This window comes from Bombyx mandarina, chromosome 02 (assembly GCF_030267445.1).
Source record: "Bombyx mandarina strain Sakado chromosome 02, ASM3026744v2".
Taxonomy (NCBI): domain Eukaryota; kingdom Metazoa; phylum Arthropoda; class Insecta; order Lepidoptera; family Bombycidae; genus Bombyx; species Bombyx mandarina.
The window spans coordinates 1,622,104-1,637,193 of NC_143209.1; the positions used below are offsets into that span (position 1 = coordinate 1,622,104).

General features: G+C 43.6%; 2 protein-coding genes across 4 annotated transcripts in view; one reads left to right on the top strand and one right to left on the bottom strand.

Moving 5' to 3' along the window:
- Positions 1-14,684, top strand: part of LOC114251140 (uncharacterized) — a 45,560-nt gene extending 30,876 nt beyond the window's left edge. For all 3 annotated transcript variants that reach the window (XM_028185319.2, XM_028185320.2, XM_089733098.1), the window contains 9 exons: positions 4,134-4,239; positions 6,191-6,272; positions 6,730-6,823; positions 7,745-7,895; positions 8,198-8,283; positions 9,669-10,090; positions 10,472-10,553; positions 12,807-12,900; positions 13,447-14,684. In XM_028185319.2, coding sequence (XP_028041120.2) covers positions 4,134-4,239; positions 6,191-6,272; positions 6,730-6,823; positions 7,745-7,895; positions 8,198-8,283; positions 9,669-10,090; positions 10,472-10,553; positions 12,807-12,900; positions 13,447-14,649 — 2,320 coding nt within the window. In that variant the 3' untranslated portion in view covers positions 14,650-14,684. The remainder of the gene's footprint in view (positions 1-4,133; positions 4,240-6,190; positions 6,273-6,729; positions 6,824-7,744; positions 7,896-8,197; positions 8,284-9,668; positions 10,091-10,471; positions 10,554-12,806; positions 12,901-13,446) is intronic.
- On the bottom strand, positions 774-2,831 carry LOC114251141 (cilia- and flagella-associated protein 263). Its single transcript, XM_028185321.2, has one exon. It carries the CDS (start codon positions 2,383-2,385, stop codon positions 1,183-1,185), a length of 1,203 nt encoding a protein of 400 aa, XP_028041122.2. The 5' UTR covers positions 2,386-2,831; the 3' UTR covers positions 774-1,182.
- Positions 14,685-15,090: the final 406 nt, after the last annotated feature.

Below are 15,090 nucleotides of genomic sequence, written 5' to 3' on the forward strand. Positions count from 1 at the left end.
ACTGGAAGTTAAATTCAAAGTAATTTTAATACATATCTTCTATATTAATTTAGTGCGATTGTCCCCCCTAATTATCAAATTGTCCCCTTTTGTAGGGGCTTGGTCCCTACGTTTGGAAACACCGCTCTAGATACACTCTCAATGCTTTTAAGCTCTCCAAACACCAGTCACCGTTCTTGTCAAACTCGTAACTATTCCTATTCGTACGTATTCTTTTTTTATATCTTAGATGGTTGGGCACGCTGATGGCCCACATGGTGTTAAGTGATAACCTGAGCCCATAGACATCTACGACGTGAATGCCGCCACCCACCATGAGACAGAGTCATAAGGTCTCAGTTTTAATAGTACAACGGTAGCTCCGCCCTTTAAACCGAAAGACATTACTGCTTCACGGCAGAAATGGGCAGGGTGGTGGCACCTACCCGTGCGGACTCACAAGAGGTCCTACCACCAGTAAATTCGTCTAACTTTATTATACTAACACTTGTTGTTGTAATCGACTGTGCTGAGAAAGTGTAATTTTTATCAAACTTTGTTCTTTCCGACATACATAAGAAGAAACTATTGAAATTTTATTATTTGTATACGTGTGAATACAAATTAAATGTTTTTAAAGTACCCGTAAAATGTTTAGTTAAATTGATCGAAATCGTCTCGAAAAAGACCTTGAGTGCAAAACCCACAGACACAGCCCACTGAGTTTCTCGCCGGATCTTTTCAGTGGCTCGCCTTTCCGATTCGGTGGTAGATTCTGCGAAGCACTACTCTTGCTAGGGCCAGTGTTAGCAACACTACGGTTTGAGCCCCGTGAGCTCACCTACACGCTAGGGTAACGCTGATATAGCCTCTCAAGGCTATCAGCATAGTTAGGGGGAAAAAGAGTGCATAGGGTTAAATAAGTATTATTTTTTCGTAAGTTTTTCCCGAATCACCAGCGCATTCTCAGAGAGAATCTATAAGTCGACTTTTGTAGTTTCCATTCATAATTTTAATTCAATAATTTTACATTAAAATTGGGTGTATGTAGTTAGTTACATATGACGCGGACTTGATATTTTGCTGAAATATTAATCAACTTTACCGAAAGTGTTTTTGCGCGCAACTTATACAAATATTATAAACGTTACAAACACTAATAGCTTTTAACATCATCAACTCATATCCATTGCGAATGGTTCGTCAATTCAAAATCTTCAATTGCCTGGTCAAAGATTTCAAAGCGAACTGCTGTACTCTGCTTCGGTTTTCCAGCATCTTTATCGAGTGCTTTAGGTCTGCCACCTCAGCTTTGACCCTCACGTAGTCCATGACATCGGGCACTTCGAAAGCTGACCTCAATTTCCTCACCCCCTCCAGCTTATCCTCCAGCTTATCCGCTTCGTCTTCTATTATATTCTTCTCTCTATCCAATACCGCGGCTTGCTGCTGTTTCGTTCTGATCGTTCTCAACACGTTGGCTAGGTATGTGTTCTGCTGCATCAGAGCCTTCTTGTGGACGGCCAGATTCAAATTGGCGTCGCCCGTCATCTTTTTAAGTTCGCCAAGCTGCTGAATCTTCTGTTCGATAACGCTAATGCATTCTCCGTTTTCGATCTTCAGTTTGTCAAAATCGACGGGTCTTAGATTCTGGCTGAGCTCCTCTTTGACTTGGATCTGTCCTTTTAATTTGCTGTAGTGAGTGTTCAGGGTGCTGGTCCGGAGCCGCAGCTTCCCGATCTGGCTGTCGGTCGCTTTGACCCACTCAGTCATGAATCGTATCCAGATTTCAGCGGGGATCCTTTGGGCTATACTGTCCCAGCCTTCGACGATAACCTGCTTGTCGAACAGCTCGTATGATTTCACGATATCATTGACCCTGAGGCCTATCTCTTCTAATTGAGCTTTTAATAAAGCGTGTTGCTTAGCGGCCTTGCTCCGAACTTTCTCGAGATTCCGTATCACGATCTCCATTTCGGTGGAAACTAATTCCGATCTCTCTAAAACGTTGACTCGTGGTCCCGTACCGAAGATGACCGTCCCTCCGACCCTGGCAGATGAGTCTATTCGCCTGGTCGAAACCTTCGAAGGGCTGGTGAGCATCCTGGATGGACTGGCTAGAGACTCGAACCCGAATTTGGAAGTTTGCGATTTGACGAAACTGCCCACGTTCATCGAGGAGTAGCTCTGAAATTTGCTCGCGTATTCGATGGCCTGTTGGATGCCCTGCAGCAGGGAGGGGTCCAGCCTCGTCAGGACCCTTTCGAGTACGTCGTTTTCGAGCTGCAACGCCTTAAGGCTCTGTTTCAATTCGCCGACCAGCTTTATCAGCTCCGTGTCGCTGAGTTCGTCGTAGTGGCTGCCCGATGTGGCGCTGATGCTACTCCTGTGGACACCTTGAGACATTTTTTACCTTGGAATGTGGCGAGGAAAGGTGTTGCGAATTTTTTTAGTCGCGACACGCAAATGTCAAGCTACTGTTCAAACTGTAACGGTTGCTATGGTAACTGTTGTCATGGTTTTGAATGCTGGTAGTGAGCAGGCGGTCAGCCCGATTGATTTAAAATGTATGATGTTCGCAAATAGAACAATGCTGTTTGAAGTTGTAATGGTGGTCTAGTAACTAGTGGTCCCCCAGTAGTTGAAATTAGACTATAATTAATTGAAATTATAAGCTTGAACATTATTATCGTTTTATTGTCAAAGAGTGGTGGTAGGACCTCTTGTGAGTCCGCGCGGGCAGGTACCACCACCCTGCCTATTTCTGCCGTGAAGCAGTAACGCGTTTCGGTTTGAAGGGCGTGGCAGCCGTTGTAACTACATGTACTGAAACCTTAGAACTTATATCTCAAGGTGGGTGGCGCATTTACGTTGTAGATGTCTATGGGCTCCAGTAACCACTTAATACCAGGTGGCTGTGTGCTCGTCCACCCACTTAAGCAATAAAAAAAATCTATTAAAGTTCTATAATCACAAGACCACACTAAGACAAATAATATTAAAGACAAACAATATTAATCCATTCTCAATATGACTACAGACTTTAAACAGCATATAGTGGAACCGGACTAAAAGTCGATAGAGCTGGATTAAAATATATAAAAAAAAGACATTTTTCGCTTGAGTGCATATATTTACACAACTGAATGAAAAATTTATTTCATAACATAGCCAGGGACGTCTTAAACTAGGATGGGGCACTTGGGCACACAAGAATTTGAGGCCCTTTTGGAAAGTAAAAAAAGCGAATTAAAATAACATTTTTTTACTGAGTATGAGACCATTTATTATATATAGGCAATCAAATACAGTATGATATAATATGTCATTAATGATATTAGAATGCTGCCGGTTTTTTGGTTACGATTTCGATAACTGGTTTCTTTCGGGATTTCTGTTGAGCAAAATCTTCTATTATAGGCATAGTATATGCCTTGTAAATACCTTGTGATTACTGATTTGTGAAAAAAGTCTTAATGTGCCCGACAAAAATGTTTTGAGAATAAACGTGTGAGAGAAATTGTCGGTCTTTCGGGGCCCCGTGCGCCCTTATGGTAAAGACGGTATTGAACGTAGCTATAGTGTTAAACTACTGAGATAATCTGCCTTTGTCCTAAATCGCCTCATAAAACCGACTACAAAGCTACCGTTTAACACTAAACATACCATAACGGGTCAAATGACCCATTTTAAACTTTTGTTTGCTTTTTTTTTTTTTTTCCTACCTATGCTGGTAGCCTGGAGCGGCTATTCCAGCGTAACCGTGGCTAGTAGGTGAGCTCACGGGGCTCAAACCTGAAGACGATGCTAACACGAACCCTAGCAAGAGCCGTGCTTCGCAGAATCTACCGGATCGGAAACACGACCCACTGAGAAGATCCGGAGAGAAACTCAGTGGGCTGTGTCTGAGAGTTAGATTTAGCTTTGTTTGCACGTATCATCTTATTGCTTTTGCACACTTGACTTCATGACTTTTTCTTACCAATTAATCAAGTCATTATACTTTTTGTTGTTGTTTTATTTTCTTTATTTTGAGTAATACTTGTCGTATACCGTTATCTACCCACATAGTAGAAATAGGTACCAGTAAGCGTTGGTATGATTAGTGTTAAAAAAATTATTCAATTTTGAACTTTATTTTTATACCATTACAGTCACGAACGAAAGAAAATGTACTGGGAGCAGTTAGAATTGAGATGTCGTTCGCTGTATCGGCCGCCAATGGGACAGCCGACCCCCACCGCCGGCAGATCAGCTCAAGTGAGTACACAATATGCCCTTAATTTTTTTTTGTTTCCTTTGTCTTGTTTTAATATCAGTTAACGATATTTTTATCTTAAGCACAAACGCTCTTAAGCAAGATGTGTTCACACATACTATCTATATATTAATACGTGAAGCAAAAACTTTGTATCTCTTTTTATGAAAATTGCGCGGACGGAGGAGTATGAAATTTTCCACACTTATAGAGAATATAGAGAATAAGTGCACAATGCTAATATTTTTTTAAAATAATGCATACAAGATACATTACATCAATAAAGAAAACATTACATACACTACATACCATGTATTTAACGCACACACGCATGCATACTATTTATTGTCAAACTTTTGTTCTTGACGTCTGTTGTCAAATTGAGAATAGATTAAATATTGTTTGTCTTTGTTAATATTTTTTATAGTGTAGTCTTGGCGAAATTTGTATAAAATACCATCATAATAGTGTACAAACTTACAATTCCAATTAATTATAGTCGAATTTCGACTACTGCGGGACCTCTAGTAATGCATTAATTTATGTAAATAAGTTCAATGCTTATGTGTGCAGATTTTATCCAGTTGTGTGAACCTAATAAAAAAATAAAAAGACATTAAGAATCACGAACTGTATGTGTATATAAAACTACATTAAAAAAACTTACAAAAGAACAATCAACAATTTATTGGCTGATCCGGTGGTGCATTAGTTAGCGGCCTTGAGGGCCGAGGGTCGTGGGTTCGATTCCCGCGTCGCGCAAACATTCGTGTGATCAACAATTTTATTTGCTCTTTGTCTGGGTGCTTATTATCTATATATTTAAGCGTATATAAGTACTAGCGACCCGCCCTCGCTTCGCTTCGGAAACTGTAATTTATTATTCATTTCTCCACTATTTAATGGATGTTATTATACATATCGACGCTTGAAAGGCAAACGTGACTAAGCGACAATAACTGCTTTGTACATAAATGATAGGAAATAACCATATTCGATGCGCAAAAAAAATTTATTTCTAGGTCTATTAAAATCATTTCAATCCTGCAGCTAGATTCGTTAAAATATAATTTTTCTCAGGTATTTCAACTTTAAATTAGTCTACTGTAAAGTTCACGCATTGTCGCTTAGTCACGTTTGTCTTTCAAGCGTCGATATAAACCTTCCTCTTCAATCACTCTATCTATTAAAAAAAACCGCATCAAAATCTGTTGCGTAGTTCTAAAGATTTAAACATACACAGGGATATAGGGACAGAGAAAGCGACTTTGTTTTATACTATGTAGTGATGATGTATGTCAGTATCTATACTAATATTATAAAGAGGAAAGATTTGTTTGTTTGTTTGTTTCGAATAGGCTCCGAAACTACTGGACCGATTTGAAAAGTTCTTTTTCCATTAGAAGCCGACATTGCCCCTGATGAACATAGGCTACTTTTTTTTAATTTTTTTTTTTTTTTTTTTTGTTTCATGTGTGTTTTAATGTTTCCGAAGCGAAGCGAGGGCGGGTCGCTAGTCTGGTATAAAATAACACAGGGAATCCTAATTTGAGGCCTGATGGTCGAGCGTGATTTTTTTTTTCCCATGTCGTTGACATGGCTCTTAATATTACGTTTGAAAATTTTTTTTAATTTTTTTTTATTGCCTTTGTAGGCAGACGAGCATACGGCCCACCTGATGGTAAGTGGTCACCGTCGCTCATGGACGTCAGCAATGCCAGGGGCAGAGCTAAGCCGCTTTACCTAATGTAAGGGCTACGGATCGAGAGTTTTTACTTAATTTTTGCGTACAGTCTTACAATCCTAAAGCTTATACATGTATTTTTATAAATCGTTTCAATTCTTACATAATGGTCTTTTTTCAGGTTATATTTCTTATGCTAACACAATTAGTCTAACTATATGATGGTCGAGCGTGATTTGTTCCCAGCTATTTATAATTATTATTTTCAGGCTAACTGCGGCTGTTGTGCTCAGTGTCACCCCGCCCAGCAGGCCTGGGATATCAGCTTGCAGCACAGATTTTGGGCGCCAGGTAAACGAAATAAATACATACAGAAGTCGTCGTGGCCTAAAGGATAAGACGTCCGGTGCATTCGTATGTAGCGATGCACCGGTGTTCGAATCCCGCAGGCGGGTACCAATTTTTCTAATGAAATACGTACTCAACAAATGTTCACTATTGACTTCCACGGTGAAGGAATAACATCGTGTAATAAAAATCAAACTCGCAAAATTATAATTTGCGTAATTACTGGTGGTAGGACCTGTTGTGAGTCCGCACGGGTAGGTAACACTGTCCTGCCTATTTCTGCTGTGAAGCAATAATGCGTTTGTCCATTACTGCTTCGCGGCAGATATAGCCAGGGTGGTGGTACCTACTCGTGCCGACTCAAGAGGTCCTACCATCAGTAAAATAGCGATATTACTGGCACGTAAGATGTTTCGAGATTCATTAAAACCGTGCTTTTTCAAATGTCTATATTTTCAAGGACGCATCGGGAACCTGTACTCGCCCAATCCTGGCGCCGGGAGGAAGACCTCGGCCTGGAGCTGGTTCCCTTGGCCCAGGAGTAACAGCCAGAAGTGAGTTTTTAGTATTATTATTAACTGACTTAAAGTTATCATACATGATGGATGATTTACAGGTAGCCTTCCCATAACACTGTATTTTTAGTACGCTTTTATTAGCTTCAGACGTATGTATGTTAGTATGTAACGGAATTTTTGAACACGATTCTGACCCCCTTCAAAACGTCGGATTAACTCGAAATTTGGCATACTTATTAAGGACCGATGACGATTCAATATTTTTAAAAAAATTTATAAAAATAATAATATTGAAAAAATTTAAATTCCACTAAAAAATGAGAAATAAATAATAGTTTAAAAAAACTATAATAACGAAATACGCTTTTATAGAAAATCCAACTAAAAAATAGAAAATAAATTTGAATAAAAATAGTGTAAGAAAAAATGATTTAATTGTAAAAAAAGCGTGGGGTGCATGGTATCAGTAGTTATAAATATTTTATGAACCATACTAGCGACCCGCCCTCGCTTCGCTTCGGAAACATTAAAACACACATGAAACCAAAAAATAATAAATAAAATAAAAAATTAAAAAAAGTAGCCTATGTTCATCAGGGACAGTGTCGGCTTCTAATGGAAAAAGAATTTTTCAAATCGGTTCCAGTAGTTTCGGAGCCTATTCGAAACAAACAAACAAACAAATCTTTCCTCTTTATAATATTATGAACATATATGAGTAGATGGCTATTTTGATAATATCCTGAAAAGCTCCCCACGCTTTTTTACAAATATAATAAATCCCAAATAAATAAATAAATAAATGTTTTGACAAAGAACTCTATTATCCAAACTATTTATATCCAAAACTATTTAACTGATTAAAACATGCGTCGCGGGCCAACCGCCCTGAGTTGTTAGACTGACAGCTTGTCTAATTATTGCAACAGAAAAATTAATTTCACCCCACCCTTTCAGTTCTAGATGTCATATGGGAGGAGTCCCGCAGTCCGGCGACAGCGCGTACGGTTTTTGCGAGGGCGAAGCCCCGGGTGCTCCGCAATTCGAGCCGGCGTTCCAGAGGCCGAACTACCCTCAGAATTTCGCTCATCAACAGAGTTTCACGCAGGTACACCCGTGGGAGAGAGACGACGGCTATATTCCAATGTAATGGTTTTTACTGGTTTCGGTTTGAAGGGCGGGGCAGCCGTTGTAACTATACTGAGATCTTAGAACTTATATCTGAAGGTGGGTGGCGCAGTTGCTTTATAGCCGATTGGCTCCAGTAACCACTTGCTAGGGTTCGTGTTAGCAACGTTCTCAGATTTGAGGCCCGTGAGCTCACCTACTAGTTCGGTGAATCTAGGATAACCTCTCAAAGTTACTAGAGTAAGAGAAAAAAAATGTCGAACTATGATTCTTTGTACTTAGAGCGAGTCGTCGGTGGGCACGGTCGCGGAGGGGGCGGCGTGGGGCCCCCCGCCCCCCTACAGCCCGCATGGCAGACCCGCACACAGGTACGCACACACACTCACACACGCACACGCACACGCACACGCACACACGCACGCGCAAACACACGCGCGTGCACACACGCGCACTTGCACACACACGCACGTGCACTCACACGCATGTGCACACACGCACACGCACACGCACACACACACGCACGCGCACACACACGCACGCGCACACACACGCACTGCCACACACACACGCACGTGCACCACACGCATGTGCACACACACGCACGCGCACACACACGCACGCGCACACACACGCACGAGCACACACGCACGTGCACACACACGCACGCGCACACACACGCATGTGCACACACGCACACGCACACACACACGCACGAGCACACACGCACGTGCACACACACGCACGCGCACACACGCATGTGCACACACGCACACGCACACGCACACACACACGCACGGCACACACACGCACGCGCACACACACGCACGCGCACACACATGCACGCGCACACACGCACGCGCACTCACACGCACGCGCGCACACACGCACACTCGCACACATGCACACGCCACACGCTCACCACACACGCACACACATACACGCACACACACACATACTCGCACACACATACACGCACACACACACATACTCGCACACACACATACACGCAACACATACACGCACGAGCACACACATGCACGAGCACACACACGCACGCGCACACGCACACATGCACACGCACACACACACACACACCACGCACGCGCACACACGCACACGCACACACGCCACCACACACACGCACACTCGCACACGCACGCGCACACTCAGGCATATTGTAGTAGATGGATCCTAAAACTAATAGACATTAAAACGCTTATTTGCTTTTGAGACATGAGGTTGAAATATAAATGACCTGGAGCCACTGCGTTCATACACAGTGAGTCTCCAGAGATCTTTTCTGCCGCGTACCATCCGGCTTTGGACTGAGAACTCACCTCTACGGCGTTTCCCGAGCGCTATGACATGTTCTTCTGCAACCAGTGGTAGGACCTCTTGTGAGTCCGCGCGGGTAGGTACCACCACCCTGCCTACTTCTGCCGTGAAGCAGTAGTGCGTTTCGGTCTGAAGGTGGGGCATCTGTTGGACTGTAAAAATTGAGACCTTAGAACTCATATCTCAAGGTGGGTAGCGGAATTTACATTGTAGACGTCTGTGCGTTCCGGTAACTGTTTAACACCAGGTGGGCTGTGAGCTCGTCTACCCATCTAAGCAATAAAAAAATAAAAATAAAAAAATTGTGCCTCTGACATAATATGTACGGTGGACTGATACCACTCACCATCAGATGAACCCTATGCCTTCATTAGCACGTCTTAAGGAATCTATTATGATTATTCTCGATTGTTCGCAGGCATCACCTTCATCATCAAGATCCGGCTGCGGCGACCCTGCTTCACCACCACCACCACGACGTCCACAGACCGGCGCACGATCACGCCAACGTACAGACGCACGCGTGCTCCAGAAACTCGTATCTACTGCACGGCGCGCCGCCAAACGACATTGACCGGTTAAATCCGGATGCGAACCGGATGAATCCGGATCTGCATCGGCTCAATCCGGATCTGGGGCACGCGTACGTGGCGGAAATGGCCCGGATGCAAGCGGACGTGACGCATCTGCCCCCGGAGGCGAGGTTCAACACCCTCAGAGGGCATCTGGTGCCGTACCGATGTCAGAGGCTGGGGGTCAGCGCCAGTAACCTGCACAGAGACTGCAGGATGGACGATAACATTGCCATTGAATGCGTCCACCAGAAAAGCGGCAGTAGAGGTATACTTTTATACCTTTTTTTTATTGCTTAGATGGGTGGACGAGCTCACAACCCACCTGGTGTTAAGTGGTTACTGGAGCCCATAGACATCTTTTTTATTTATTTTTATTGCTTAGATATGTGTACGAGCTCACAGCCCACTTGGTGTTAAGTGGTTACTGGAGCCCATAGACTACAACGTAGACGCGCCACCCACCTTGAGATACAAGTTCTAAAGTCTCAGTATAGTTACAACGGCTATCCCACTCTTCAAACCGAAACGCATTACTGCTTCACGGCAGAAATAGGCGGGGTGGTGGTACCCACCTGCGCGGACTCTAAAATTAAATTAAAATTAAATAAATATTAAGTAAATCTATATTATATTTATCCTATTTCAGTTTCCGACCAGAGCAGCGACTCTTGCCAGAAGCAAGGGAAAGAGAACTTGGGCTTCCAGAATGACAAACATTCGCCTATAAGGTACGACCGGCAGCGAGGCAGCCGACTCAGTTTGAGTAAAGAGTAAAAAAACATAATACCCCGGGAAAATATGGCATTATTGTAAAGACCCGACAGTGGCACGAGACACTATATCCCGGGAAATATGACATTATTGTAGATTAAAGATCCAACAGTGGCACGTGCCACTATATCCCGGAAAACATGGTATTATTGTAGGTTAAAGATCTGACACTGGCACGAGACACCACGTCCCGGGAAAATATAGCATTATTGTAGATTAAAGACCCGACAGTGGCACGAGTCACTATATCCCGGGAAAATATAGTATTATTGTAGTTTAAAGATCCGACAGTGGCACGAGACCCTATATCCCGGGAAAACATGGCACTATTGTAGGTTAAAGACCCGACAGTGGCACGAGACACTATATCCCGGGAAAATATGGCATTATTGTAGTTTAAAGATCCGACAGTGGCACGAGACCCTATATCCCGGGAAAACATGGACTCATCATCATCATCATTTCAGCCTATCGCCGTCCACTGCTGAACATAGGCCTCTCCAATAGATTTCCAGTGCGACCGGTCCATTGCCACCTGCATCCAACGAGACCCAGCGCTTTTTACTAGGTCGTCGGTCCATCTAGTAGGTGGCCGTCCCACACTGCGCTTGCCAGTACGTGGTCGCCACTCCAGGATCTTTCTGCCCCATCGACCGTCCTCTCTTCGTGCTATGTGACCGGCCCATTGCCACTTCAGTTCACTAATTCTACGGGCTATGTCAGCAACCTTCGTTCTTCTACGGATCTCCTCATTTCGGATTCGATCACGTAGGAAAATGCCGAGCATAGCCCTCTCCATAGCTCGCTGCGCGACTTTGAGCCTTCTAAAAAGATCCCTAGTGAAGCACCACGTCTCCGAGCCGTAAGTCATCACTGGTAACACACATTGGTTGTACACCTTTGTCTTAAGGCACTGAGGTATTTTGGACGAGAAGACGTTGTGCAGTTTACCGAACGCTGCCCAGCCGAGTTGGATCCGTCTACTGACCTCTCTCTCAAAGTTGGACCTACCTAATCGGACTGCCTGTCCTAGGTATATATATTCGTCAACAACTTCAAGAGTAGAGCTCCCAACAGTAACTATGGTGGGTGCAACATGGACATTGTACATGATTTTTGTTTTGTCCATGTTCATTTTAAGACCCACTTGTTGAGAAACCCTACTGAGGTCACCGAGCATACGCCCTAAATCTTCCAGCGACTCTGCCATGACCACGATGTCATCGGCAAACCGAAGATGAGTGATGTATTCGCCGTTAATATTGATGCCAAGTCCTTGCCATTCCAGAAGCTTGAAGGAATCCTCCAGAGCAGTGATAAACAGTTTCGGAGATATCATATCTCCCTGTCTCACTCCTCTCTTTACAGGGATTTCCTTCGTGCAATGCTCCTGTACTCGGACTGACATGGTGGCGTTATTATACAAACACTTCAATACTTCGATGTACCGGTGGTCAATACGGCACCGCTGGAGAGATCTAAGGACCGCCCATGTTTCGACGGAATCAAAGGCTTTCTCATAGTCCACAAACGCTAAGCATAATGGCCGATTGTACTCTTCGGTCTTCTGTACAATCTGCCGCAGCGTATGTATGTGGTCTATGGTACTGTAGCCTTTTCGGAAACCGGCTTGTTCGGTAGGCTGGAAGTCATCAAACCTGCGTTCGAGACACTCATCCGAAACATGGACTATTGTAGGTTAAAGACCCGACAGTGGCACGAGACACTATATCCCGGGAAAATATGGCATTATTGTAGGCTAAATAAAGACCCGACAGTGGCACGAGACATTATATCCCGGGAAAATATGGCATTATTATAGGTTAAAGACCCGACAGTGGCACGAGACATTATATCCCGGGAAAATATGGCACTATTGTAGGTTAAAGACACGACAGTGGCTCGAGACAATATATCCCGGGAAAATATGGGATTATTGTAGGTTAAAAGAATGAATGAATGAATGAAAATATGGCATTATTGTAGGTTAAAGACCCGTCAGTGGCCCGAGACAATATATCCCGGGAAAATATGGCATTATTGTAGGTTAAATTAATGAATGAATGAATGAATGAAAATATGGCATTATTGTAAGTTAAAGATCCGACAGTGGCACGAGACACTATATCTCGGGAAAATATGGCATTATTGTAGGTTAAAGACCCTGTGAAGGGGAAGGTGATTGATAGTTAACAACAATCGCGTTTCAGATCGTCAATGCAGGATTGTCGGAACACCAACCTGAACACCGAGTCAGAGGTGTACTTTGCAGACGTGTCGAGCTGCTGCAACGTGTCCGTTAAGGTAACAAGGAGTGGGGGGAGGGGTTGGGGGTGGTTGGTAAAGCACCCTCACTCATAGAGACAACCCTATATAAGCTTGGTTCGGATAAGGACGTGCCATGTAAATATAGATAGGGTGTCGGACGTTTTTATAAATAAAAAAAATTACGGCGTTTTTCAGAAATAGGCGGGGTGGTGGTACCTACCCACGCGGACTCACACGAGGTCCTACCATCAGTATTTACGCAAATTATAATTTTGCGGGTTTGATTTTTATTACACGATTATTCCTTCGCCGTGGAAGTAAATCACGAACAATTGTTGAGTACGTATTTCATTAGAAAAATTGGTACCCGCCTGGGATTCGAACACCGATACATCGTTCAACACGAATGCACCGGACGTCTTATCCTTTAGGCCTCGACCACTTGTGAAATTTATGGTGTTGAAATTAATTTGAAGTCGTCGTGACCTAAAGGATTAATTAGTATAGATATTCGCGAACATATTATACAAATATGAGCAATGCAATAATAATTAAGATATTAATTAAATCTGTCCATACCAGGCGGACTGCTGCGTGAATCCGAACGTATCCGCTCTGGTGGGCACCATAGAGAACCACCCGGAGTCCACGTCCGAATCAGACACCGGCTCCTTCACGCTGACCCGGCAGCAGCGACCCCAGCCGCAGGTCGGCTCCAAGCGCCGGCCTCGCGCTACCCAGCACGCGAAGGTACAAGAGAAGATGCGCGTCAACAATCCCGTGCGCCTCACCGAGCATCAAATAGACCAGCTCAACGCTATGAGGATAAACGACCGAGATCGAATGAACGAGAACAGAATGAGCGAACGAATGAACGACTCGAGGGACCGACTTAACGTCTGCGAACGAGTCGACGCTAGGATCTGTGAACGAATCAACGATTCCAGAGATCGTTTGAACGAATTGAACGATTGCAGATTCGATAGAAACGATTGTAGAATGAGCGAACGCGTAAATGAAGTGAGATTGAATGAGATTAGAGTTTGTGATAAAGTCAGTGACGCCCGCCACGGCGATAGGATCGAAAGATTGAATGAATCCAGAATAAGTGATAAAATGAACGATTCTAGACTTAGCGATCGATTCGAACGAATGAACGACTCTCGTATCGGTGATAAAATGAACGAATCGCGTCTGTCCGAGAGGTTCGAACGAATGAACGATCCGAGAATGAGCGATAAGATGAACGATTCGCGACTAAGCGACCGGATAGAACGAATCAATGAGTCGCGAGTGAGCGATAAATTGAACGATACGCGCCTGAGCGAGAGAATGGAACGAATGAGCGAAACAAGGATGAGTGACCGGATCGAACGTGTGACCGATCCTCGCATGTCTGACCGCTTCGATCGAATGGCAGACCTAAATTCGAGTATTCGGATTGAAGGGAGTCCTAGGTCTAGATCGCACATGAGCCCGCTCAGGATGCCTAAGGAGCACCCCAGACAGTCCAGCTCCGACTCGAAGGAATTCTTCGCTCAGCCAATCTCGCCTCTATCCCCTAAAACAGAAGAGTCGTTATTGTCTGACGACGATCGCAGCCCAGATCAGGTGTATTCGAACAGTCCGGAAACTTCTAAATGCCTGGGCCCGGATTCTCAGTACGAACCGGTCCGCGATGGCAAAGAGGAGATCTTGAAGACAAACCACCATCATTGTTATAGCGACACGAACACCATGGACTCTGGTTGGCAGAGCGGCTCCGAGAAACAAGTCACCGACTAGAGATGAATTTGAATTTAAAAAAAATACCATGAAAATGACGTTCAAAGATTCAGTTCCACAGATACAATAAAAACTCCTTATTCGCGATTCGTTCATTCGCGTTTTTAATAACGCGAATTTAAAGAACGCGACCTAATACCTATATTCGCGGTTGAAGATTTCTTTATTCGCAAATCTAATCGGTATAACAGTGCATACATTGCATACACATTGATAAATAGAATTTCGGGACTTTTTGGCGGGAACGCGAGGAGTGAAGTTGTGTGATTTGTTTTATTTTGTCTATTTAGTGTTTCTTCAGGTTTAAATGCGTTATAACGGTGGTTTATTAACTGTTTAGTATCTGTGAAAGTGCACAAGTATGGGAAAAAAGTACTTGTTTTTTTTTTTTTTTATGAGATTTTATGGTAACTAAGACCTTTAAGTCATGTCTTATTTTAC